Source organism: Macaca thibetana, chromosome 2 (assembly GCF_024542745.1).
Source record: "Macaca thibetana thibetana isolate TM-01 chromosome 2, ASM2454274v1, whole genome shotgun sequence".
Lineage (NCBI taxonomy): Eukaryota > Metazoa > Chordata > Mammalia > Primates > Cercopithecidae > Macaca > Macaca thibetana.
This window is the reverse complement of record NC_065579.1, coordinates 7,720,019-7,743,750: the sequence shown is the minus strand read 5'-3', so window position 1 is coordinate 7,743,750 and position 23,732 is coordinate 7,720,019. Positions and strand designations below refer to the sequence as shown.

The 23,732-nt window shown below is 38.6% G+C and overlaps 1 protein-coding gene across 3 annotated transcripts in view; it reads left to right on the top strand.

The window, feature by feature from the left end:
• The window catches only part of IL1RAP (interleukin 1 receptor accessory protein), a 149,677-nt gene that overhangs the window by 31,575 nt on the left and 94,370 nt on the right, over positions 1–23,732 (top strand). For all 3 annotated transcript variants that reach the window (XR_007723316.1, XM_050779255.1, XM_050779256.1), the window contains exon 2: positions 18,733–18,797. Coding sequence is in view for 2 of the 3 variants with exons in the window: in XM_050779255.1 (XP_050635212.1) it covers positions 18,734–18,797 (64 nt within the window). In the remaining variant the exon portion in view is untranslated. The remainder of the gene's footprint in view (positions 1–18,732; positions 18,798–23,732) is intronic.

Genomic DNA, 23,732 nt, shown 5'->3' with positions numbered 1-23,732 from the left:
CCATGAAGCTATAGTTCTTCTGTAAAATGGGATTGAAATTAAATGACAAACTCCTGGCAGCTTGAGGATCCAGAGATCTCTTTAGGTTGTGAGATGAAATGTATATATGTGTGAAATCCCTGCTAGGGTATGCATGTATGTGTGAATCCCTACGAGGTTGTGAAGTTTTAATGTATAAATGTGTGAAAAAAAAAAAAACTTTGTGAATGACAGAGTGTTTTAAAAATATTTTTGTGCTGATGGAAATGGCTTTCATTCCCTGTGTAGTCATAATGGAACATACTTTTCCTGGCCCCATTGCTTGGATGATGACCTATTAATGCCTGCAATCACCTAACACAGAATGTAGTAACTATCCGTTAGTATGATGAGCAACTCCATGCAGGGTACATCCGTGAAATGATGTGCAGAATAAAATTCCTATTTCCTGTTGCTGTACTTAGCCCAAGATTTTAAGGGACTTCAAACCTGCAAGAGAATATTCATCTGATTTGAATTTTCTTCAGTTAAGTTTTCCTTTCTGTTCTATAGATCAGTGGGAAAAGGTATGGCTTGTTTTGTTTTAATTTTCCCCGAAGAGCCTGTCTTCCTTATGCATGGCTGCATCACAGAATATGCTACCTGTCTTCAGAGACCAGCTGCAGTGGCAGCTCCAAGGAATCTTTCCACCCTCACTCCTCAGTCTAAACCCCTTTTCTCTCCCCACAAGTACTCTCTACCACATTGACATGCAAGTAATTCCTTCCCCACAGCATGCTGGCATGTTGCTTGGACTGATTTGTATACTTAATAATAGCATGAGCAAACACAGCTAAATAGCTTTGTAGAGTTAGAGAAATAATAAGAGCAAATACACTTTTAGGTATTTTATATATGTTAACGCATATAATCCCCTCAGCAATCCTAGGAAGTAGATATTATTATTCTCCCCACTTTGCAGGCAGGAGAAGTAAGTCACAAAGAGATTAAGTAACTGGCCCAAGATTTCATAGGTACCACGGGGGCAGAGCCAGGAATTGGTAATTAAAATAATAGGCTTTTAAACTATGAGGTTACAATGAGCCATAGGCAAATTGGAGATTTCTATAGGTTGTGAGTTCCTGGATGTCTGGGGCAATGAAAATCTGTGTCATCTGTTAACATTTAGCATAAGTGCCCCACATAATAGGTATCCAGTTACATGAAATAGCTTTGCATTGGGAAAATTGCCCCTTGAAAGCTTGTGATGCAGCCACAAAATGCCCCCCTTGTCCTCTGTCAATACTTTTTTAGTGTATGTTCTGCATTCCTGCTCAATATGCTTGTCAAAGCATTTTAAAACCTCACATTAAGCACTGCTTGAGCACCTCTCTGTGAGCGAGGCCAGTGTTCTGTTTTTTGTAAGTAGCTGTATGGTAAAGATAAGGCATACTTGTTGAAATTAGGGTTACTTGAGTCTTTAGTGATTTATGGATCAGTAGATAATAGCACTATAAAATTCCAGCTCATTCTCATTCTGATGAAAGGGAAATTGCATGGTGTTACTTTATTTTCAATAAAGTCACCAAATGTCAATGCATATGAAAAGAACTCTGGCCATAGTCCTCCACCCCTTCCCCCCATCCAGTGTGATCTGGTGGACTGAGGTCACAGCCCAGACTACGGGACTGGTGGGTGCGCATTGCCATCTGTCAGGATGATCCTGGTGCCCAAAAATTAGTGAAAGAAGCCATAGAATTTTCTCAACAGGGACACAGACTCACACAGACCTCCTCAGTGTTAGTTCATAAGGGGATTTTCTTTAACACTTTAGATACAGAAACATGATATTTCTTTAGGGCTTACTTTTTTGGCTTATATGAGTTCCCAGGAAGACTTGGAATATTATCTTTGTGTTTCAGGGACAAGACTGGGGATTAGAGCAGTGAGGATGCCTAATAGGCCGTTTTCTCCTATAGACTGAGAATACCTGAAGGTAAAGGCTGTACTGAAGCCTCTGTGCTTTCTCCCAGGTGGTGAAGTGTTGGCCTGGTGCACTGTAAGTCTGCTGTGAATGTTCTGATTTAACTCTTGACTTTAACTCTTCCTAATAACACTAGTTGTGGAAACTGAGGCATAGGGACAATAAAGTACATGGCCAATGTTATAGCACTTGTTAATGCCAGAATCAGAACTAGGAAAGAGGACTCGTCCTGCCCATTTCTCTGTGTAATGGAGAATGAGGAGCCCCTGGGTGCTGCAGGGTCTGACGGAGTAAGGGGGCCTGTCCGAGGTTTCTGGGTACCTGAACAGGAGGGGAACCGAGACCCTCATCTGCTGGATGCTTTCCATTGAGCTAATCATTTTTCTGAAAGAATTGGGGGAATGATACTAGGAAGTACTCTGTGAAGGGACAATTGACTGTATTGTGAGGCCAAAGATGGCTTGGATCCATTCAAGTCTAATTTCTGAAGATAGGTTCATTTCATAGGCAGTGGATCTTGATGGCTGTCACAGAACTTACAGTGACATCTGTTTCAACCAACCTTTTGAGAATATTCCGTCCTTAGGATGACGTATGGCCTGACTAGAGAATGCAGTGTGCCTGTGAATCCATATGTAAAATAAAAGTATCAACATCTCATATTTGTATCATACTTCACAATTTATTAAGCTTTATCATAAACATGATCTATTGTGATCCTTATGTCATCCTATGAGGTAATCCTTATTTTATTGATAAGGATTCCAGGGTTCAGAGGGGTTAAGTACATTATCCAAGGCCATGCAGTTAAAAAGTAATCAACAGCTAACTAGAACACAGATTGGCTGTGTCCTAGAGAAGTGTTCTTCCTACTACCCAGAAGTTGCCTTGTATTTATATGTGTTTATTGCATAACAAAATTGGACTATACACTGTGGACACAAACTTAGATTCCCAGTTAAAAAAAGAGTGGTAAGAAAAAAATCTAAACAAAACAGATCAGGGCAGAAATTTCTCAGGTCTCTAAGACAGGTGTAGATAGCTACTGAGAGTTTTTAGAAAAAGAATAGTTTATTTTTAGGTAAAGGCAAGATAAGAGAGACTCTGGAGAAGCTGCAGAAGGGACCCGAGTCTTGAATTAGGCTGTGGGAAAGTTAAGACTTATTTCCTTTCAGTGATAGACAATTTGGTCTCAAGTGGAGTTTTAAAAAACATGTATATCTTGTGGATTGAGGATTGATTTGGGAATTATGACTTGGGCTCCCCCTTCTGCAATTAGAGTTTTCACTATGGCAGTATTGTCACTGGGACTTTCATAGGTGTATTGCATAAAAAGAGGTTCATGGTCAAATTGTTGTGGAACATTCTCCTGTCATGCGCGTCCGTGTGAAGAGACCACCAAACAGGCTTTGTGTGAGCAGCATGGCTGTTTATTCCACCTGGGTGCAGACAGGCTGAGTCCAAAAAGAGAGTCAGCGAAGGGAGATAAGGGTGGGGCCGTTTTATAGGATTTGGGTAGGTAAAGGAAAATTACTGTCAAAGGGGGGTCTCTGGCGGGCAGGAGTGGGGGTCACAAGGTGCTCATTGGGGGAGCTTTTTGAGCCAGGATGAGCCAGGAAAAGGAATTTCACAAGATAATATCATCGCTTAAGGCAAGGACCAGCCATTTTCACTTCTTTTGTGGTGGAATGTCATCGGTTAAGGCAGGAGAGGCAGGGCATCTGCACTTCTTTTGTGATTCTTCAGTTACTTCAGGCCATCTGGGCGTATACGTGCAAGTCACAGGGGATGCGATGGCTTGGCTTGGGCTCACAGGCCTGACATCTCCTTAGGGTTCTTGTCACACGACCAGGAAAGATTAAGCTCACAGACACGTAGAAGGGTGAGAAAAATGGGATTTATTTGGCAAAAAGGAAAAAAAGGGAAACAGGGACTCTCAACAAAGCAAGAGTCCTGTTGGGAGGCTTCTTGCCTCACAGATTGAATCCCTGGTTACCACCCAGGAACAGGAGGAACCAGGCTCCTCCCTCTTGCAAACAGTGTGAACCTCTGTAGCTCCACTGTGCACAGGCTGGTCGGAGGTTCTCCAGGGATCCCTTTATACTTGACTGTCTCATTCTCCCTGAAAGAAGTACATCTAGCTGCCATTAGAATAAGGATAAGGATGAAGACCAATCTTAACTGCTTCCTGCTGACAGGGGGTGCTGTTTTGGGAAAATGACAGCCAGAGCTCCCTCAGAGGCCTATGTAAGCGTCCCTGGCAGAAGGGCTCATCATCCAAGGCTCCGGTTGCAAGAGTGTTTGGAGTTTGATGGCCTGAATGTGAGACGAGACAGACTGGTTATTAGAAAACATGTATTAAAATGAAACAAGTGGGGGGTGAGGACAGCTCAAAAATCCCAAGGCCTTTTACCAGTTTGCACAGGCAGAGAGAGGCCAAAAGCCTGATTGGTAAAACAACTTTTACCCTTTTACCGGCCTGTCAGGCTTCTGGGTTGCCTTCTCCTGAGCCCAACACTAAGCCAACCGGTTTAAGGTTTGGGAAATTAACTTTTCCCAGTTTGGAGGCTGCCTCCAAGGGGAGTGTAGTATGCAGACACAGTTACCTATCAGCGAAGAGAGGACAGAGGAGGAGAAAGGAAAAAAGAAGATGTTTTCTTCAAAGGAGTTCCAGGGGTTCAGGATGCATTTGAAAGGGGTACAGAGTGAAGATGGATGGCTACTCATCTAGAAAGAGGGGAGCAGGCATCCCTGGTTCCCTTCTCTTCCTAGCAAATACCTGGGGTGCGTGAGGGAGAGAAGAAAGAGTGTCCTCTTTCCCTCTTCCATCCTTGCATCTCTGAGTCCCGGCAGCCTTGGCACGTGCTACCCAAGGGTGCCAAAGCAGGCACCCATGAAACAGGGAGGCCTTAGAGAGTAGGAATGATCTTCTCTCACCTATGCCTCTATTCCCCCTACTGTCGGTAGCCTTGGAGTTCCCTAGACCTCATTTGTGCCATAGATACTTGCATGACCTTTATCCATGAAAGGTAAGGCATACTTGTTGAAATTAGGGTTACTTGAGTCTTGGCTTAATCGGCAGGAATTAGACATTCTCACCTCAACTGCGCCTTTTAACCTCTGTTATCATTGGCCTCTGGATCCCTTAGATCCAGTTGTCTTTCCTAGGGCTTTGACCTGAAGGTTGAAATTGAGTTTGGAACAATAATGTGTCTCATGGGGAATTGCATGGACTCCTTCACATAAGCCAAATGCTGAGGTAAAGCTGTGGCATTGAGTCCTCCTCCAAGAAGGCAGAGAAGATGATATCTTGTGACATTTCCAGATAACTGGTGGTTATAGTTATGCTTGCTAAGATTTGGGTGCATGGTGCTTGGCTTTGGTTAGCTCCCTTGGTCTTACTTTCCCAAAAAGGAAACCTCCGTGTGATGGATATACTATTTATTCCCATCACCTGGCAGGATTTGCAGTATTATTGCTCAGAACTAGAATATCGATCCAGATTTCTACATTACCCATCCTGTTTGCTCTTTCTGAGCTGCAGCCGGAGATTGCTGGTTGGTTCACAGGAACAAGTAGGATTAGTCTAAAATGTAGGCAAAAACTTAAAAACAACTAATGAGTTTAGCATTTAATGACAAAGGTATGGTAAGTTTTGAAACATAATTTCTCTTCAGTCCTTATTTTTGCTTAAAAAAAAAAACAACGTGGTAGGACTGATTTGTTTACAAAATAGACTTTAGTCTTATGCTTGGCCTGATTATTTGCATAAAGTACAGCAAGAATAACTATTTCTACATACACCTTTTTGATTGGCTTTGGTGGAACTCTGTTCCACAAGGAATCTCGGATCAGACTTTTTAAAACTGAGCCTAGCCATGGGTTTGTATCTTCAAATACCTGTGAGTTGGGTGATCCTCTCCTGTTAAGGTCCCAAGATGAACATGGAGCTCCTGGGCTTGTTAGAAAGTGACATTTGCTTCTGACCACAGGTCAGGAACCCTATACAAGGACTGCATAGACAAGGGTATGAAGCCAGTTTTTTCTCCAGGGGCTTTCATTGGCTCTGCAAGTCGAGCTTGACTCCTTAAAGTGGAGCATACCCTTCAGTCAAACCCTTGGTAAAACAAACAGTTTCTGCAATTGTGTCCTGTTGCAAAATAAAAATGGATGCTTATTTTACTGATGCAAACAAGTATATTGCCGTAAATTAAAAATACTCACAGATAACTTCCAAATTCTAGAGGAACCAGAGAGAGAAACAAATAGGCTCCAAATTTTCTTCACAGGAAGATACCTTATTCAATTATTAAAGGCTGTAAATAGTTCAAAGTAAGTTTCCTTGACTCTGAAAAACAAACAAGGATCAGCAATATTCCAAGTAAAAATTTAAAATATTGTTTCAGTTTTCTCAGTTCAATCTGTTTAGTTCTTGTTTTGCTTGATATTTGTGAACACTTCAGCTCTTTATGAGTCCTGTACATTTTTCTTTTATTCCATTGTTACAATCTGCAAAGTTATCATAAACCTGTATTTGAGAGCCCCTGTCAAAGTTTTATAGCTCATTGTAAACAATCTTTGGAAAAGGATTAAAACAATTCAACAATTGACTGTGAATAACAAAATGTCCAGGGTAGTTACAGTTAGAAACACAATTGACAAAGTTTGGTTATCTCTGTGGTTTACAATAACTTAACATAACAAGCTTGTTATGATTGATAGCATATACTCAGACATTAGAATTTTAGAAATCCCATACAATTTTGGAACATATATTAGCATTATTCACCAAAATAATTCCTAAAGAAGATTGAACATCATTTTGGCAAGCCAAAGTACCTAAACATGTTAAATAATCCTTTTACCTTTCTTTTCTGGACACTCCAGTGACCCTTTGAAGTATCCAAAAAGCCAGGTGTCAGGAAAGACAATTTTGTAACTAAAGTTTGACTTTAGGAAGCCTGATAAATATGTTAGAGGTTTAAAACATTTGATGTTCTGAAATAGAATTCCAGATTATGATAAATTATTTTATAAAAATGATGACTCAGAAATTTAACAAGAAAAAAAACCTTGTATAGCCCTTTACAAATTTTGCTAAAGAACAAATTAGTGCCTTAAGAGTACCTTGTTGTGCTTTTATTTCAATCCTCAATTTACAGAAAAACCATATAATAATTGTTTGAATTTAGTCAACATGTTCACACAGGGAATTTTTGCAAGATTAATTTTTACACTCCTTCTACTTCTTGTTTGAACTTTTAGCTTTATCTTACCTAATTTAAAATAATTCTTTAATCCCAGGCAAGAATTGACATTTCTCTAAAGATTAAAGTCATGTGAACTGAAAGGTACCACAGCTTTTGTCTTCCCTTTTAAAAACATTTGCTCCAAGTACTTATCTTCCTTTAGGACAATTAATTAGAGCTCTTTTTATAGACATCACAAACAAAACATGTATATGACTACACAGACATGCAGAAGAAAACCCATTCCCCACAAGCTCCTTCATTTGGCAATCTCATATTTGGATTATTAGCCTCTGGGTGCTTTTAATTTTGGAGATTCCATGAGAAAAACAGAGGTCTCTCCCCTCTCATGCAGGTGTTAAAAGTGGTGAGGCAAAATGGAGAAAAATAATTTAGTTGACTTAGAAAAAAACAAAACACTTTTTCCAGAAAAACAAGGTCCAAGAAAAGGAAAACATAAAGATCTTTTAAATATAACTATAACTTGCTTATCCACTTTTAATTAAGCTGACCGCTCCTTAAGAAAATCCTTTTAACTCCCTTATTACTCGACAAGTGGCCAATATTTCTGGCTTTCAGATTTTACTAAAGGCTCAGAGAAAGGAAAATCGAGTGCAGTTTGTGGAGGGGAAGGGAATCAACAAATAACAAAAGCTCATACAGATATCAAACCCGAAAGGACTCATTTCCTAAGCCAGGATTGAATCTGGGCCATGGCTAATCTAAACAAAGCCTTGCCATGGGGTTACATGCCACGGCCCCAGGGACATAAAATAAGGTAGAGGCCTGCAACAAAATATTTTACAGACCGTACAGAAAGACTGTAAAGCACACCATGTTGGCTACAGCTTAAGACCAACCTCACAAATCCTTTCTCATAATTAAAACTTTACAGAGAATATAAACATTGATCTTTATCATTCCTAGCCTAGTTAAATGTCTTCTTAAAGGGAAAAAACCAACAAAAAATTAATAAATAAACAACAACCATGCTTAAAAGTCAACTCCTGACCTGATGGAGAAAAGGAAAGAAAAAAAAATTAAATGCCTGCGGAAGAACCTCTTATTCTTATGCAAATGTGTCCCTCCACCGGGGAGAGAAACTTAATTGCTGTCCAATGGGATTGAACCCCTTGGCCAGGGAGGGGAAGATACCTTGGATGCCTGGCATTCCCCAGCCCCAGGTGAGAAGGGAGGGGGAAAGGGGGAGCTATTGTTTGCCTGTCCATCCGGAAGAAAGAAGGAAAAGGCCATGGAAAGGCTAGGTTGTACTGAGGCCATCTTTCCTAACCCCTGGTAGTGACAGTTGTGGGGGCACAGTTTCCCCTGCCCTCAGGAGTCTGAGGATGAAAAGGTTTAGAAATGAGAGGGAAAGAGATTTCTTGGTTTGCATCTCACTAACCCTTTCTCAAACCCATGTTCTGGGCACCAAAGATGTTATAGGACTTTCTCCTTCAGGTTCTTGTCACACAACCAGGAAAGATTAGGCTCACAGACATACAGAAGGGTAAGAAAAATGGAATTTATTGGACGAAAAGAAAAAAAAAAAGAAACAGACTCTCAGCAAAGTGCGAGTCCTGCTAGCAGGCTTCCCACCTCACAGATTGAATCCCTGGTTACCACCCAGGAACAGGAGAGACCAGGCTCCTCCTGCCTGCGAATGGTGCAAACTTTCATGACTCTACCCCGTTCAACCAGTGTGTAGACCAGTCGAAGGTTCTCCTGGGGGCCCTTTATATCTGGCTATCTCAAAATGGTTAATGTTGTGTTAAGCCAAGCTGACCACAGTATTTACTTGGCAGATTACCCCAAGCATTTAAAATGCCAGTGTGTATTGTGAATCTCCAAGAGATATGTGATATGTGACTTTTCAAACTTATTTTTTGGCCACGTGGTCCTTTTGCAGATTGCTCAGCACAGGACATGATAATTTTCATTTCAGATTTTGGAGGAATTGTATCCTACTTGGCCATTTGCCTTCTTGTTGTTTTGTGTGTGTGTGTGTGTGTGTGTGTGTCTACCTTTGCTCCCTACCTGCGAGATCCTTGATTAAATGAACAAATGAACAGTGTTTTTATTTCTGTATATTGCACAACTTCTATTAAAGTGTATAAAATAGGGGCTCAATAAATACATTGATTTGAATGAAATTTGAGGCTGTAGATTCAGAAGCTAGGGAATTACAGGTTTTATAGAGAAATCCATGAAAACTCAGCCACAGTTTTGTTACTTCTGGCCTTTCTAACAGCTTGTAGAAAATGCCTTTCTCTCGAGAGTCTCACAGACAGGATCGTGATCTTCAGACCATCCTTTTGAATTAGAGAGGTTATTAGTGGCAATGTCGTTAAGTGAAATTTAAGGGGAGAAAACCTCAGATGGCTAGGAAACTTTTCTGTGCTGGGAAAAGTAATTAATTTCCTAACCTGGAGGTGACTGGATCTTAGTCCACAGGTGATATGTCTGTTTTGTGCCTGTGGTGGTGATAATTTCACCTAATTCCCTATTTGAACTTCAAATGGCATCACATTGCCCAAGTGATGTGCTCCTTCCTCCCTCCTCTCTGCTTCCTTCTCTACTCCCTACTCTCACATGCTTTGAAATGCCTCTGCTGTGGCAGTGTTCTCTGTGCTGTGTCAGGGGAGGGTTGGATGATAAGAGAAACTTACATAATCTCAATTTTACAGAAGAAGTTACAGTACAGTAGAAAGAGCATTTTTTTTTCCTGATCCATAATCCCAAACATGTTTTTATAGCCAAAAGATTCGTTTCACGATCAGGCATTGCATTTAGCTCTTTTGCTTTGCTTCCTTCAGCCTGCAATAGTCTTTCCATTTTCATTAACTTCCTACCTTGATACTTTTGAAATTTACACACCAGTTGTTTTGTAGAATATTCCTCTTTTGGATTTGTCTAATGTTTTTTCATTGTTATAATTAAAAGTATGTGGTTTGAATACCTCCAAATTGCAAGCTTCCTAAGGAAGGGTACAGTTTCTCTCCTTCCTCCTCCAGACTGTCCAGAGCTTGATACATATTTGCTGAGTGAATTAAAAGTAATGTCCGATGGTCTCATCGTAAATTACTCCTCCTTTCAGCCTTGAAGTTCCCTGTCACATCTGTGTTGGATTTAGTCTGCTTTCTTGGTTTAAAATTATATATAGATAGAGCCCTATCTATCTATCTATCTATCTATCTATCTATCTATCTGTCTGTCTGTCTGTCTATCTATCTTCTGTTAGTTCTGTATCTTTCTGTAACCTCTTCCTGTTTTCTTAAATATGCTTTAACCAACAAAAAAGTTTTTCCACATTTTTTACAGAAGCACAACATATTGACAGTAAATAAATATTGTATTCAACTTTTTCATTTTGTTTACATAGGCATCGTCATGTAGTCATCACCTAAGAACTAGAACATTAGCTGGCCCTAGAAGCCTCACTCTTGCCCCTCCCTTTAGTATCTCAAAGGTAATTCATTTTCTGATTTAAATTAAGTAATTTATAAAATATTTCCTTATCAACTTCTAAGTTCTCTACCCCTTCAGTTTCTTCCAAATTTAAACAAAACCAAGCAAAAACTTTAGCTTATTTCATAATAAACACCAACTCTTATAATATGTAGCATTTTATATATATGTTTTTACCTGTCACATCCTTTGATCCTCTCCATCTGCCCTATGAGATAGTCAGGACAGGGATTTTTACTGCCATTTTAAAAATGAGGATATGGGGCCTAGAGAAGGGAAACCTCCTGAGCCACGATTTTTCCAATTTCCAATTTCCAATTTCATCATAGAGCCTATCACAATAATCTTGGCTTTTCTGTAATTTGTCAAGGCCAGACTTGACAACTAAAACTACCTTCTTTGAAATATTTTGAAAATAGAGCACTAAACTTGGATCTAGTGCACACAAAGTGTAGGACATGGCAAGTTTTGTTCAATACTCCATGGTCAACTTGAACCACGTAATTTGGGCTCTTTTTTTTGTAAATAATATTAATGGTAGCTCACATTGTCTATTATTCCATAGTTCCTCAATTATTTCACATCTGTTATCTCCCTTAATAATAGTTGATGATAAACAGCATTTGCTGAGAGCAGTTTATGTTCCTGGACAGTGCTAAGCACTTTACAGCAATTATTAAGACTTTCCTCTCAACCAATGGTGAGGTAGTTGTATTAGTTTCTATCATTCCCCAGCCTCAGTGTCCCTAAGTAGAGAATTACTTAATCATCAATTGTCCTCTGGAAAGAGGGTATAATGGAACAATTCCTTACCTTGTTTAGAAGGATCCATGAACCCCTAGCACATCAGTCTTGAATTAACCGTCAAGACAGTGAGCTGGTTACAAATCTTCCTAAGAGGTCAGTGTGAATATTCCTCACCTCTTCTCTCAGGCTCTCCAATATCACACAGTCGAGCAAACTAGGAACTTCAAGTTCAGTGCTCTTTTTAAATTGCTCTTTCACCTTCCTCTCACTGAAAACCCAGTTCTAGTTCTCCCTTGTGAGGGACAGGACTTCATGATGATATTTCTTCCCTCACTCCACGGAGCATGTTGCTATTCGAAATATTAAAGCACCAAAGGGAATCAATCTGCTCACATTCTATTCCAAGGTTCTAAAGATGGCAGGTGGCATATTATGTATATATGTCCTCTCAGAGTGCTGAGCACTTTGAAGCTGTTTCCTAAAAAGGGAGAAGGCAATATCTAAGAGGAGTGTGCTAATGGTTTCTGATGAACTTTGACTCTGCTGTTATATCAGTAAAGGTTAGCAGTACTGGCTTGGTAAGCTGAAAGTTGGGGCATTTCATTGATCTCTCCATGTGCCTCCACTGCTAGGCATTTCTGGAATATTCAGTGCTTAATGACAAGACTGCGTTATTTTCAAAGTAAATGTTGAAAATAGAAACCATATTTAGGTTAAAACACCTTTCTTTAAACTGTCGAAAAGGCTTCATAAATCAGTTGTTGAGTTTTTAAAAAGAAGAATCATACCACTTAAAATGTATTTCTAATTAATGCACTGTAACATTAACTTTTTTGGGAGTACAGCTCTGTGAATATTAACTCGTGTATCCAATCAAGTAACCACTGTGACAAACAGGATACAAAACTGTTCTGTTTCCCCAAACAACTCTCATGTGCCCTGCTTTTGCAGTCATACTCTCTCCCATTATCCCTAACCCCTTGATCTGTTCTCAGTCACTCCAGTTCTGTCTTTTTGAGAGTGTTATTTAAATGAAATCATACAATAGGCGTCCTATTAAGGTTGGTTTATTTAATTCAGCACAATGCCTTTGAGATTCATCCAAGTTATTATATCAACATATATAATGCTCACTGCTTAGTATTGCTGAGTATTATTCTATTTCTTTGGATGCCACAGAATTTGTTGATCCATTCACTGTGGAATGACAATTGAATTGTTTCCAGCTTTAGGCAATTAATAATAGGGCTTCTAAAACATGCAGGTATAGCTTTTTGTATGAAAGTAAGTTTTCATTTCCCTTGGACAAGTATCTAAGAGTGAGATCACTGGGTGATATGGCAAGTTTATGTTTAACTTCGTTAAGAAACTGTTAAGCTGTTTTCCAGAGAGGGTGTATGGACATTTCATATTCCACCAGTATGAGAGTTCTAATTGCTTTGCATCCCCTTCATCACTTGGTATTGTCAGGATTTATTTTTTAATTTTAGTCATTCCGAAAGGTGTATTGTAGTATCTCCCTGTGGTTTTAATTTGCATTTCCCTGATGGCTAATGACTTTGAATGACTCTTCATGTGTTTATTTGACTTTTACATACCCGTTTTGGTAAAGTGTTTCTTTATGCCTTCAACGTTTTAAAATTGAGTTGTTTCTTGTATGATTCCTCCAACTTTAGTCTTCTTTTTCAAAACTGTTCTCAATGTCTTAGGGCTTTCTATTTTCATATAAATATCAGAATCAGTTTCTCTATAACTAGAAAAAAATCTTTCTGGGATTTTGATTGGAATTACTAAATCTGTAGGCCATCTTGGAGAAAATTGACTTCTCTATGTTGAGTTTCTCAGTTCATGAATATGGTATGTCTCTTCTATTATTTTCTAGTACCATTTTAACAAATTACCAACAACTTAGTTGCTTAAAAAACACCCATTTATTGTTGCACAGTTTTTGTGGGTCAGAAGGCCAAGAACAATGTGGCTTCGCTGGTTCTCTGCTTAGGGTTTCATAAGGCTAAAATGATGGTGTCAGCAATATTGTGTTCCTTTCTGGTGACTCTGGAGATGAATATATTACTGGACTATTCAGGTCATCTGTTTTATCTTAGCTGAGCTATAGTAGTTTGTGGTTTTTGAGATATTAGTCCATTTTATCTAAGTTGTGGAATGTATGAACCTAGAGTTTGTAATATAGCTGTATGACTGTTTTAATGTCCCCGTGATCACTAGTCATGTCCCATCATTGATTTCTACTTTTAGTGATAGTACCTTTTTTCCTTACTTAATGTATCACCTGGCTTGAGGTTTATGTTTTATTGTTCTTTTCAAAGAACTAACTTTTGGTTTCTTTATTTTTGTATATGTATATATTTCCTGTTTTAAAATTATTTGATTTCTACTCTATAAAATTGCCTTTATTATGCTTGTTTCATTTATTCTTCTTTCTCTAGTTTCTTAAAGTGGAAGATTAGATTATGAGCTTACCATCTTTCTTCTTTTCTAAGATAAGCCTTTAATGCTACAAATTACCCTCTAATCACTACATTAGCTACATCCCACACAGTATGTTTTATTTTTATTTTTGTCAAGTTAGAAGTGTTTTCTAATTTCCCTTACAACTTTCTTTTTGACCCATATATACTTTATTTTAACACATATATTTTAATTGTGAAATGTCTGGAGATTTTCCTATTATCTTTCTGTTATTGATTTCTAGTTTAATTCTATGGGGAGAGAACATACTTTGAATTCTTTTAAATTTGTTAAAATTTGATTTATGATACATGATATAGTGTATCTTGGTGAATGTCCTATTGAAAAGAATGCATTATTTTTTACTTTTAGAATCCTCAAACAGTGGTTCCATGTAATATGCTCATGTTTTATAACTGCATTCATTGGGAAAGACAGGAGGAAGAATATTTACTTCATTTTACCCCAAATCAGAGCCTTTCATGTCACTTTGCTAAAATTTTCATTTACTGATAAATATTGTATTTGAAATGTTCTGCACAAGGATCCTATTTTCAAAAAAATCCCTATAAACTCCACAAAAGATTATGAAAATAACTCTTATGTCTTAATAAATGCTATCCCTTTTCTGTAGAATGGAATAATTAATAGCTTTTCCTGTTTTCTTTAAAGGCTTGTTTATTGTGTCTTAGGTAAGCACAGAATGCAAGACCTACTCAGACTTTTTGCAGTAACTTAGAGAAAACAGAAGGAAAGATCTGAATGGGAGTAGGGCAGGATCGGGACTCAAGGAAGTGATTTGACTACAGGGTTGACCTTTCATGGGGATGGCCTTCTGGGGTGTTTTCCTTGGCGTGAATGTCCACGTTTTCAAAACTGTGAATGTTCATAGTTTCCAGTGGGCAGGTCATAGGAAAGGGTGTCAGTCAACCATGGCAGGAATGAAGCAGGTTTAGGAGTTTCATGGTTATAGGAGGTTTATCTAGCTGACTGCAAGCCTTTACAGGGACGCAAGGTAGGCTCCTGGAAGAAGGTGCTGACGAGCACCAGGTTGAAGGCCTGAGTGGGTGTTTTCTGAGTATAGAGCTATATATGGGATCAGGAAACTGAGGGACAAATCCAGTCCTGTGACCTGGTGAAATGCTGCTGTGCGGAAGGCAGGCAGAACAAATGGTGATTCAGGGCAAATCCCACCCTTGGGGCAGCAAACCTGGTTTCAGCCTGTCACCTGCTGGCTAGATGAGAGAATCTAGTGGTCACATTGAGGCGATAAGGAGATGCTAATGATGACCAAGTCTAGAGAATGCAGACAATACAAAGTTTCACATGCAGAAATAGATGTTAAGGTGCTGAGTACATGTTAAGACACATCTTCAATATTGTTGTCGATTACAGAGAACTAAGTACATTTTAAATCTTCTTGCTAAATGATATAGGCATTAAAGTTGATATACTGGGAAAAATGGGATTAAATGTGAGAGATGTATCAACACGTAAGGGAGGGAGTATGAAGATTATCATGCAGCAAATAAAATGGATAATGCAGGAAAGGCATTTCCATTGTGGGTTAGAATCATCTGAAGCAACAGCAGGGTCTGTTAGGCCCCATCACAATAATCTAAAGCTAAGCTCTAATTTAGACACCGAGAAACTATGTTTATTACCCATGTCCCTTTGCTTTCTGACAGTTTCTCCATCTCTGACCCAGCACCCTCTCACTCTAAGACGCAAGAACCAAAAGTGTACTCTTTACAATACAATTCTAAGGCTGAATACTAGACAGTGCTAAATGGCCCAGCATTCTCTGAGAGGTTTCAGATCAGCCAAGCGCCTCCCAATAATATTGATACCTTCAATCTGTCAAAACCAGCCTTCTCAATCACATCTCCTTTTCAGTCTGCTTTATTCTAATTCATCACAGGGCAGGACTGGCCCTGGATGTGTGTTTGCAGACAGGTGATCTGTAGATTAGCTTCGCCTTGGTGACCTGACTCTTTGCTGCCTTCAGCATAATCCAGTTACTCTTGGGAATATCAATTAAGGCCCTCAATCACACTAATTAGAATGTCTTCTAAATGTTGCCTTAGGAATTCAGCAGCTTATAAACAGGCAAACTGGGAAAATGTAGAGGTACGTGGGGGTTTTTAAATAGCCAACAGCAATTTGGGAGGGCGTATTGCTTTAGCATGGCTGAGAAGTGGGCCTGAAATTATGGTTCCCTGAATGCAATGAAATCTCTCGTTGCTCTTTGCTGGCAAGTTTAATGCAGAATTATTAATTACATTTATTAATGACTTGGATGAGGATATAGGTTGCATGCTGATCAAGTTTGTAGATGTCACAAAGCTAGGAAGATAGCAATTATTGTGATAACAGATTCGGGAGCCAAAATGATTTCAAGACAGAATTTAGCAGCAATCTATCCAGTACGTGCCTGGCAGTGTTCTATAAAGTACAATTTGATGGTCATATTGCTCCTCTACTCAGAAAACTTCAGTGACTCCCTATGTGCTGTTTAAGTTAAATCCCAAGCCCTTAGCCTGTTATTTAAGGCTTTGCCATATTGTGATCCTACCACTGTCTGCTTTCCAACAAAATCTTCTGTAGTTCTTTTTCTAATACCTTGTGCTTGAGCGAAACTCAGTTCTTTTTATACTATTTTCTATATGTGTTCTATGCCTTCACTACCTTTGAGCATTATTCTCCACTAAAAGTTTCTTTTTCTCACATGTTCCTTCTGCCTCAAGTCTAAGTATCCAAACCAGTTCAAATGTCACCTCTTGTGTTTCGTCTTCTTTTATTGTCTTGGCTGGAGTGACCTCTTTCCTTTGCTAATCTTCAATAACACTTATCTGTTCCTCTCTATTTTTATCACTTTTTACTTCATATTGCAGGGTTTTTTTTTCTTTTGCACATTTTAAGTTTCTGTTAGACCCTGCCTATGAGAGAATTTCTGTCTGGCAAGTCTTTTTATCTCGTGAGGGTCTCAGGATGTGTGTTCTATACATAGTTGATGATACTAAAGTGGCTTACTTGGGGTTCATCTTTATTTTGGAAAAGTGCCTTTAGAGAAGATCCTATATTTTTCTCACCAGAGGCTTCGTAGCTATATCATAGCAACTTGGAAACTCAAAGGATAAATCCTTGAGGGGATGGATATTCCATTTTCCATGATGTGCTTATTTCACCTTGCTTACCTGTATCAAAACATATCTGGTCCATATATATGTGTGTGTGTGTGTGTGTATATGTATGTGTATATATATATATATACACATACACGCGCACAGGCACACACACACACACACATATATACCTACTATGTAACCACACACACAAAAAACTAAACAATTCGGAAAAGAAGGAGAAAATGCTCAATACATGTTTTATTGAATAAATGAAAGACTGATGGAGAGAAAAAGATTTCCCCAAGGTCATAACATAAGAGTTGGAAGGAGGAGGTACTGGGAAGAAAACATCATTTAATTTATCAGATGAAACAATAGCTTGTGATATGACGAGCTCTCCTGTGATTTGTGTACAACCAGGCTAAAAAAGGAAGCATGAACCAGAGATTTTTGGAGAGGTGTGGTCAATAGAGGTGATGGGAGTTGGAAGCTTGCATCGTCCTTTAGGGTGGCCACACCTCTTAGATTCCTTGTGTAGTTTATACCTTTTGTTATAGTTTAATGCTCTTAAAATTGGCCCATTTTAAATGATGTTGTGTGGTCATCTTATTTATCAAATACCTTTTTGATCTGTTCAAGCTGCTGCGTACTTGTGGTTGTGAAACTTGTGGCATAGGCTATTTGAGATAATAATCTTTGTAGTTAGTCTGATGTGGATATAAATCCCATGTTTGTCACTTACTAGAAGTATGATCTGGACAAGTTACCAAGACCTCTGTAAGCATTCTTATATGGCTGTTACCTTCGACACAGAAAGCAGAGTTCTTGAGCATGGAATTTCTGCATCATCTTCAGGTTTCAGTATTTATAACTCACAGAGGTTTTACCAGTGATCAGATATGTCTTGTGTAGTAGGAAAAGAAATACTTCACAGAGCTGTCAAATCTTCAGGTCTTTGGCATTAGATATCACACAACCAAATGTAAGGGTGTGGTTCATGCTAGTTGGCTGTTTCAGCTGCTTATCAATAGGAAGGCTAAAGGTCATAGAAAGTAGACTCCTTCCCCATCATTTCTGTCTTCCAGTGAGAAGAGGGGAGCATGAACAGCAGGGAATTAGATTTATATATTTTCCTTAATATAAATTCAGAGTGTGGTAGATTGCAGACAAAGTCTGAATCTAGGATTTCTAGACTTTCTATGTGTCTACATGTCACTAAAAGGGAAAAGTGCCTGGATTGTAAAGTATTCCAACTAGAAAGGGAATACAAAGAGGGGTAAGACGGTTGAATTTATCTGCTAGAAATGTGAGTCCTGGTCAAAAAATCCAGATGAATATTTTTTAAGTAGGCAGTTACAGTTCAGTGAAAAAGAGAGAGTTGTTGAAGCAGACAGCTGGAGTTTGATCATAACTCTACCACTTTCCAGCAAAAGGATCATGTTTATGTTATTTAAACTTGTCTCTAGCCAAAGGATCTTGGTTATGTTATTTAAACTTGTCTATTAAATTTCTTTATCTGCATACAATATGGGAATTGAAAAACAAACAACAAAAAAACAAAAACAAAATAAAACCTGTCTTATTGGTTGGTTCTGACAATGAAATTTGTTAATATTGTAAATTCTTAGAATAGTCCCTAGTCTATAATCAGCATGCATGCGTGCTAGTTATTATTATTTAAGCACTTGGAAGTAATAAGTGATTTCCCTTATCTTTGTATTTATGTTTACAGGATGACACTTCTGTGGTGTGTAGTGAGTCTCTACTTTTACGGAATCCTGCAAAGTGATGCCTCAGGTAAGTGAATGGCTTTTGACAATGTATTAAAATGCAAGTCATGCATAGGGTAATGAGTCCACTCTTCCTGAGAATGAATTTAAATAAACATAATGGTATTCATGTCCATTGTCTTCTACAGTAGCAAATAATCATAGAGCAGAAGAATAATAGAATTTCGGTGATGGAAAGAACCGTTGCTGTCTCCAGTCTTCATGGGATAGAGTACATAGGAGGCAGTGGGCCTCTGTGTTTAAACACAGGAATTTTTCATTACCTTCACACTCAGCCAACTAGAATATTGTTTTTTGTTTTTGTTTTTGTTTTTTTTTAACCTTACCTCAGGTCCTATTGGGGAAAAATTGAAGTGATAATAGCACAATCTGTTTTTCAAATTTGAGCCAGAGGTGGAGAAGGTAGCAGTGGTAATAATCCATTGAGATGTTAAATAAAATAATGAGTTTTGGTCATATGGTTTCTATATAGGAAAAAAAAAAAAAGGATCTGTCTTTAGACTCATTCTTTCCCGGAATGTTGCTTCATAAGAGGAACCAGCTAAGACCTTTGTAGAGTTTGAAAACCAAACTCAGTCATCATGGGCCTGGATCACATGAAATTAGAGATGGAAGAGACTTGCTATTTGAAATCCATCTTTTCAGATCTCCTCTTCTTCCCAGAATTATGCCCAAATCACTCTCTACCTCTGATTATTAATCATTAAATTTCAGCCTATGTTTTGGGACTAATCAAATTCTTAGAAAGATTTTAGTACATAAAACTGAAATTTGCCTATTTGATTTTAGTATCTAAAACTGAAATTTGTCTCTTTCCAAATATTTACTTGGTTCAACTGCAGGACTGAAACAAAAAAATGAAAGAAAGAAAGAAAGAAACAAAACAATTCAAAACCTACTGCAATGGTTCTCTAATTGCAATGAAGGGAACCTAGAGGTCCTCATTTTATAAAGCTTTTGATGTAAAATTCCCCTGAACACCATAAACCATACTTTCCATATCATTGCTTTAATTCCTTTTCTTTGTGAGAGGGCTTCCGGAATGTTAAGTTAGCTACCACATAACCAGACCTCAGTGTTCTGCAATATATGCCTTCAACTGTTTTTCATATGACATGGATTTAAGCCCTCCTACCATCCTGATCATCTTTTCTGGATGCGTTTCAGCTTTTCCATGCCACATAAAACATTGTATTAGAAACCAAAAATAGCACTAAAGGAGTGGTATAAGTAGGACAGAGTACAGCTCAGTGCTGAAACCAGAGGTAACTTCTAACCTTGTTGGCCCTTTGGGGCTTCACAGAGGAATGGCTGTAGATAACCAGGGCTGTTATTCAGCGGGGATATACTAGGAGACAGCTCCCTGGCTGTTTAGTCCAGCATCCGTCCTTCTTGGTTAGGTGTCCCATTTGATAGGTGAGTTTCTTGATGTCCTGATTTTCAAATATGTTAAATATAATTCTTGATTTTAGTTTGTTCTTATTTGATTTAGTCTATGTTTGAATGCTATCTGCTCACAGAAGCTTCCTTGCCTATCTTAACTAAAAATCCCCACCAGTCACTCTCTCTCCCTCTATCCTGTTTTAGTTTTCTTCATAACACTCACATTCCCTGATATTATATTAACCTTCTTTCTTTTCTCTCCTCCTCCTCCCTCTTCCTCTTCCTCTCATTCCCTCCTCCTTTTCCTTCTTCTTTTTCTCCCTCAACTCCCTGTCCTTCCTCCTTTTCTACCTCCCTTCTTTCCTTTCTCCTCATCTCTTTTCCTTCCCCCTTCCCTCCCTCTGTCTTGGATTTTAAGCTGCCTGAGGGCAGGAACTTGTTCAGGAACTTTTGTTTGTTATCCAAACACTCAGAATAATCATTGACACATAGACAAATAGCAGATGCTCAATACATAGGTGTCAAATGGTTGAATACATGTCCCTATACATCCCTTCCCCTGGCCCCAAACTATCCAGTTTTATAATGGAGCCTGTTTGGGTCCATGCCAGTAATTCACCATGTAGTTTTATGTTCTCCCTCACCTTGAAGGAAGAGGGAGAGGTGGCTTTGTTACCGTTGCTGAAGGGGGTTCCGGAAGCTGGTGAGTGCTGGTGCCTTCCCAGCAGTCCTGGCCATGTTACTTTTCTGAACGACCTTTACTGTAATCCATCCACGGAGTCCCCAGCCCCCACCTCAAGTGCTGTTGGTAAGAGAGCTTTCTACCCAGGAACTGTGACTCATAATTCTGCTAGGGGAAGCTAACTTCTTGAATAAGATAAGTTCTCATACCAGCCACATTACGTCACCATGGGAGCAGGAAACATGTTGTAATCCCCTCAGCCCATCTGGCACATACTCATTTGCCTTCCTTATGAAGAGGTGTATTGTGTCTGACAGTGATGCCACTTCCTAGTTGGAGGGAGAGGAACAAAAAGGACATGTTGTTGACAAAAACGAAAAGAGCAACTGGCTCTGGGCTAGTGGGGGAAGAAAGAAATCATTACGCATCTTGAGGGATCAACCAACCTCTCTGCACATGAAAGTATTGCCTTTTACAAGGCATCTGTGGATGCTGACAGATCCGTTGGTCTCTCATGAGGCTCTCCCTGTGCTCAGGTTCCCATCTCAGTGGAAACACAGGTTGATGTGAGGAACAAAGCAGAAATGTTCTGAAAACCCTAAAGCAATCTACGTGCATATCGTATTAGTAAGACATTTATTTTGTTCTAAGTCCTTCCATATGGGCCTTTTAAGAGAATCCTCAAATATAAAAAAGAAACCTTAACAGCATAAGAACTTAGCGCCATGCAATGTGTTTTCACGTGCAGTGAACTGACCTTAAAGTCAGATGATTCTGACTTCCAATCATGATTTTTCTGGCAGCAGTACTGTGATCTCCTTATCCCCTCAGGAATGGGGAAGCAACATTTTCATCTTAGGTGATGATAAAAGCAAATGATTTTTTAAGAAAGCTTTATTTCCCTTTAAGGAATTAAAGCTTAGATAATTATAATAGCGATTCTATAATTATAATGTGCTAGTTATGTTAATAATAATAAAGCTCCCTTTGCTTAAAAAAGCAGTTTGCATTGTACATATTCAATGTCATTCTCACACCCAAACCATGGGGTAGTCAGAGCTGTTGTAACTACCTTTGTTGGGTAAGACAAGTTAGGATCAAATTACTTGGAAGTCACACAGCTATACTTAGCATGCTTGTGACTGCAACGAGTTTCTGGATTCCTGACATCCATATTATTTTTACTAAATATGCTCCAGTTGGGGTTTGTTAGAATATAAATGACTTAGAAAAAAGATTAAGATCTAAGGGATCACAGGTAATCATTTTGTAAACTGTTGAAGAACTACTCTGTGGTAGGTTTCCACGCTTTGTAGGTAAGGCACATCCTTACACCCTTATCCTGCCCCCTCACACCACCGAAACATTTTCTTCAGGAGGAAAATGATTGTAATCGAAAATTCAAACTCAATATTCCTTTTTTTTTGCTTATTATAGTATTAAATATTTTCACTAATAAACTCGAAGAAGTTCTGTTTGTAAGACTTCGAAATGGAAACTTCAGCTCAATACATGTCTCTTGCTGTGCCTCACTGGCAGTGTGTCAGGAAGCTGAATTGTTAAAAGCTGCCTTTGGAGTAGAAATAAATTTTGGAACCTGTGATCCCAAGTTGAGGAGATAATAAAAATAGCACCGTATAGAATATAGTGAATTTTAAAAATATTACCATATCAAAATTATTTGCTGCATAAATCACATGAAAAAGAGAGTGCACTGCCACCCCAAAATGCAGGCACACACGCAGATCTTTGAAAAAGATTTTATTTCAAAGTCAACAGTTGACTGTGTGCCAGGTGCAGGGCTAGATTTCACACATGTTATCATTAACTTCACAGGGACCGTGGTGTAGGGGTAGGAGCTAGAGACTCTTCTACATGTTTGATGGTTTGAGAATGAAGATCCAGGGAGGTAGCTCAAGTGTTCATGATGGCATGCCTGATAGAGCTAGGCTGCCTTGACTCCAAACACAGTGCTCTTTTTTTTTCTTCCCATACTACATTGCCTTTCTTTAGGACTGTGCTCTGCTACTAGAAGTAAGGTCCTCTGATTCCTTTTCCATTATATTTTTACAAAATTTGTAGAGAATGGAAATCATCTTTCCAATTATTGGGAGTGAATTACACAATGCAAAATATATAAATAGTAAAAAGGACTAATTGAGAGATTTAAGATTTAAGTTCTGTTTTACTCTGTGACTTGTTTGATGACAGTAAAGAGGTCATTTCATCACTTTTTATCACTGCATCCTTATTTATAAACCAAGCCAACCAACCAAGCAATTAACAAACAATAGCAGCTGATCCCAATCAATTCCAGTTTCTTGGAAACTGGAATACATATGTAACAAACCTGCACGTTATGCACATGTACCCTAGAACTTGAAGTATAATAATAATAATAATAATAATAATAATAAAGTTCCTTCATAAAAAAAATAAGTTTCTTTTCTGTTTAACTGATTAACTTTTTTTTTTTTTTTTTTATGAAGGAACATTATGCATCATGGACACACACAGGGTATACTCCTCCTATTAGCTACTTGAATTCTTTCTAATAACAGTGTTAACAATGATTTCTCTTCATTCTAAAGATCATGTGTTTGACATTTTATATCATCGAATCCAGGGTTAGAAAGAGGAGTTTCTTATTTTAAAAGTAATACAGTAAAGTTTGAGAGAAGGAAGAGAAAATAATTACCAAATAGAATTCCGTGAGAGCAGAGAAAGTTACCAATCCTGTCAGGAGATATTGGGGAAGACTTAATCATTGCTCCTTGCTAGGAAGAAATGCATCTCTTATTTGGGAATGAAATAGTTCATGGCAACTCAGAAGACAGTGTGAAGGCATTTAGAAGTCAAGCGAAAGGCAGGTTGGGA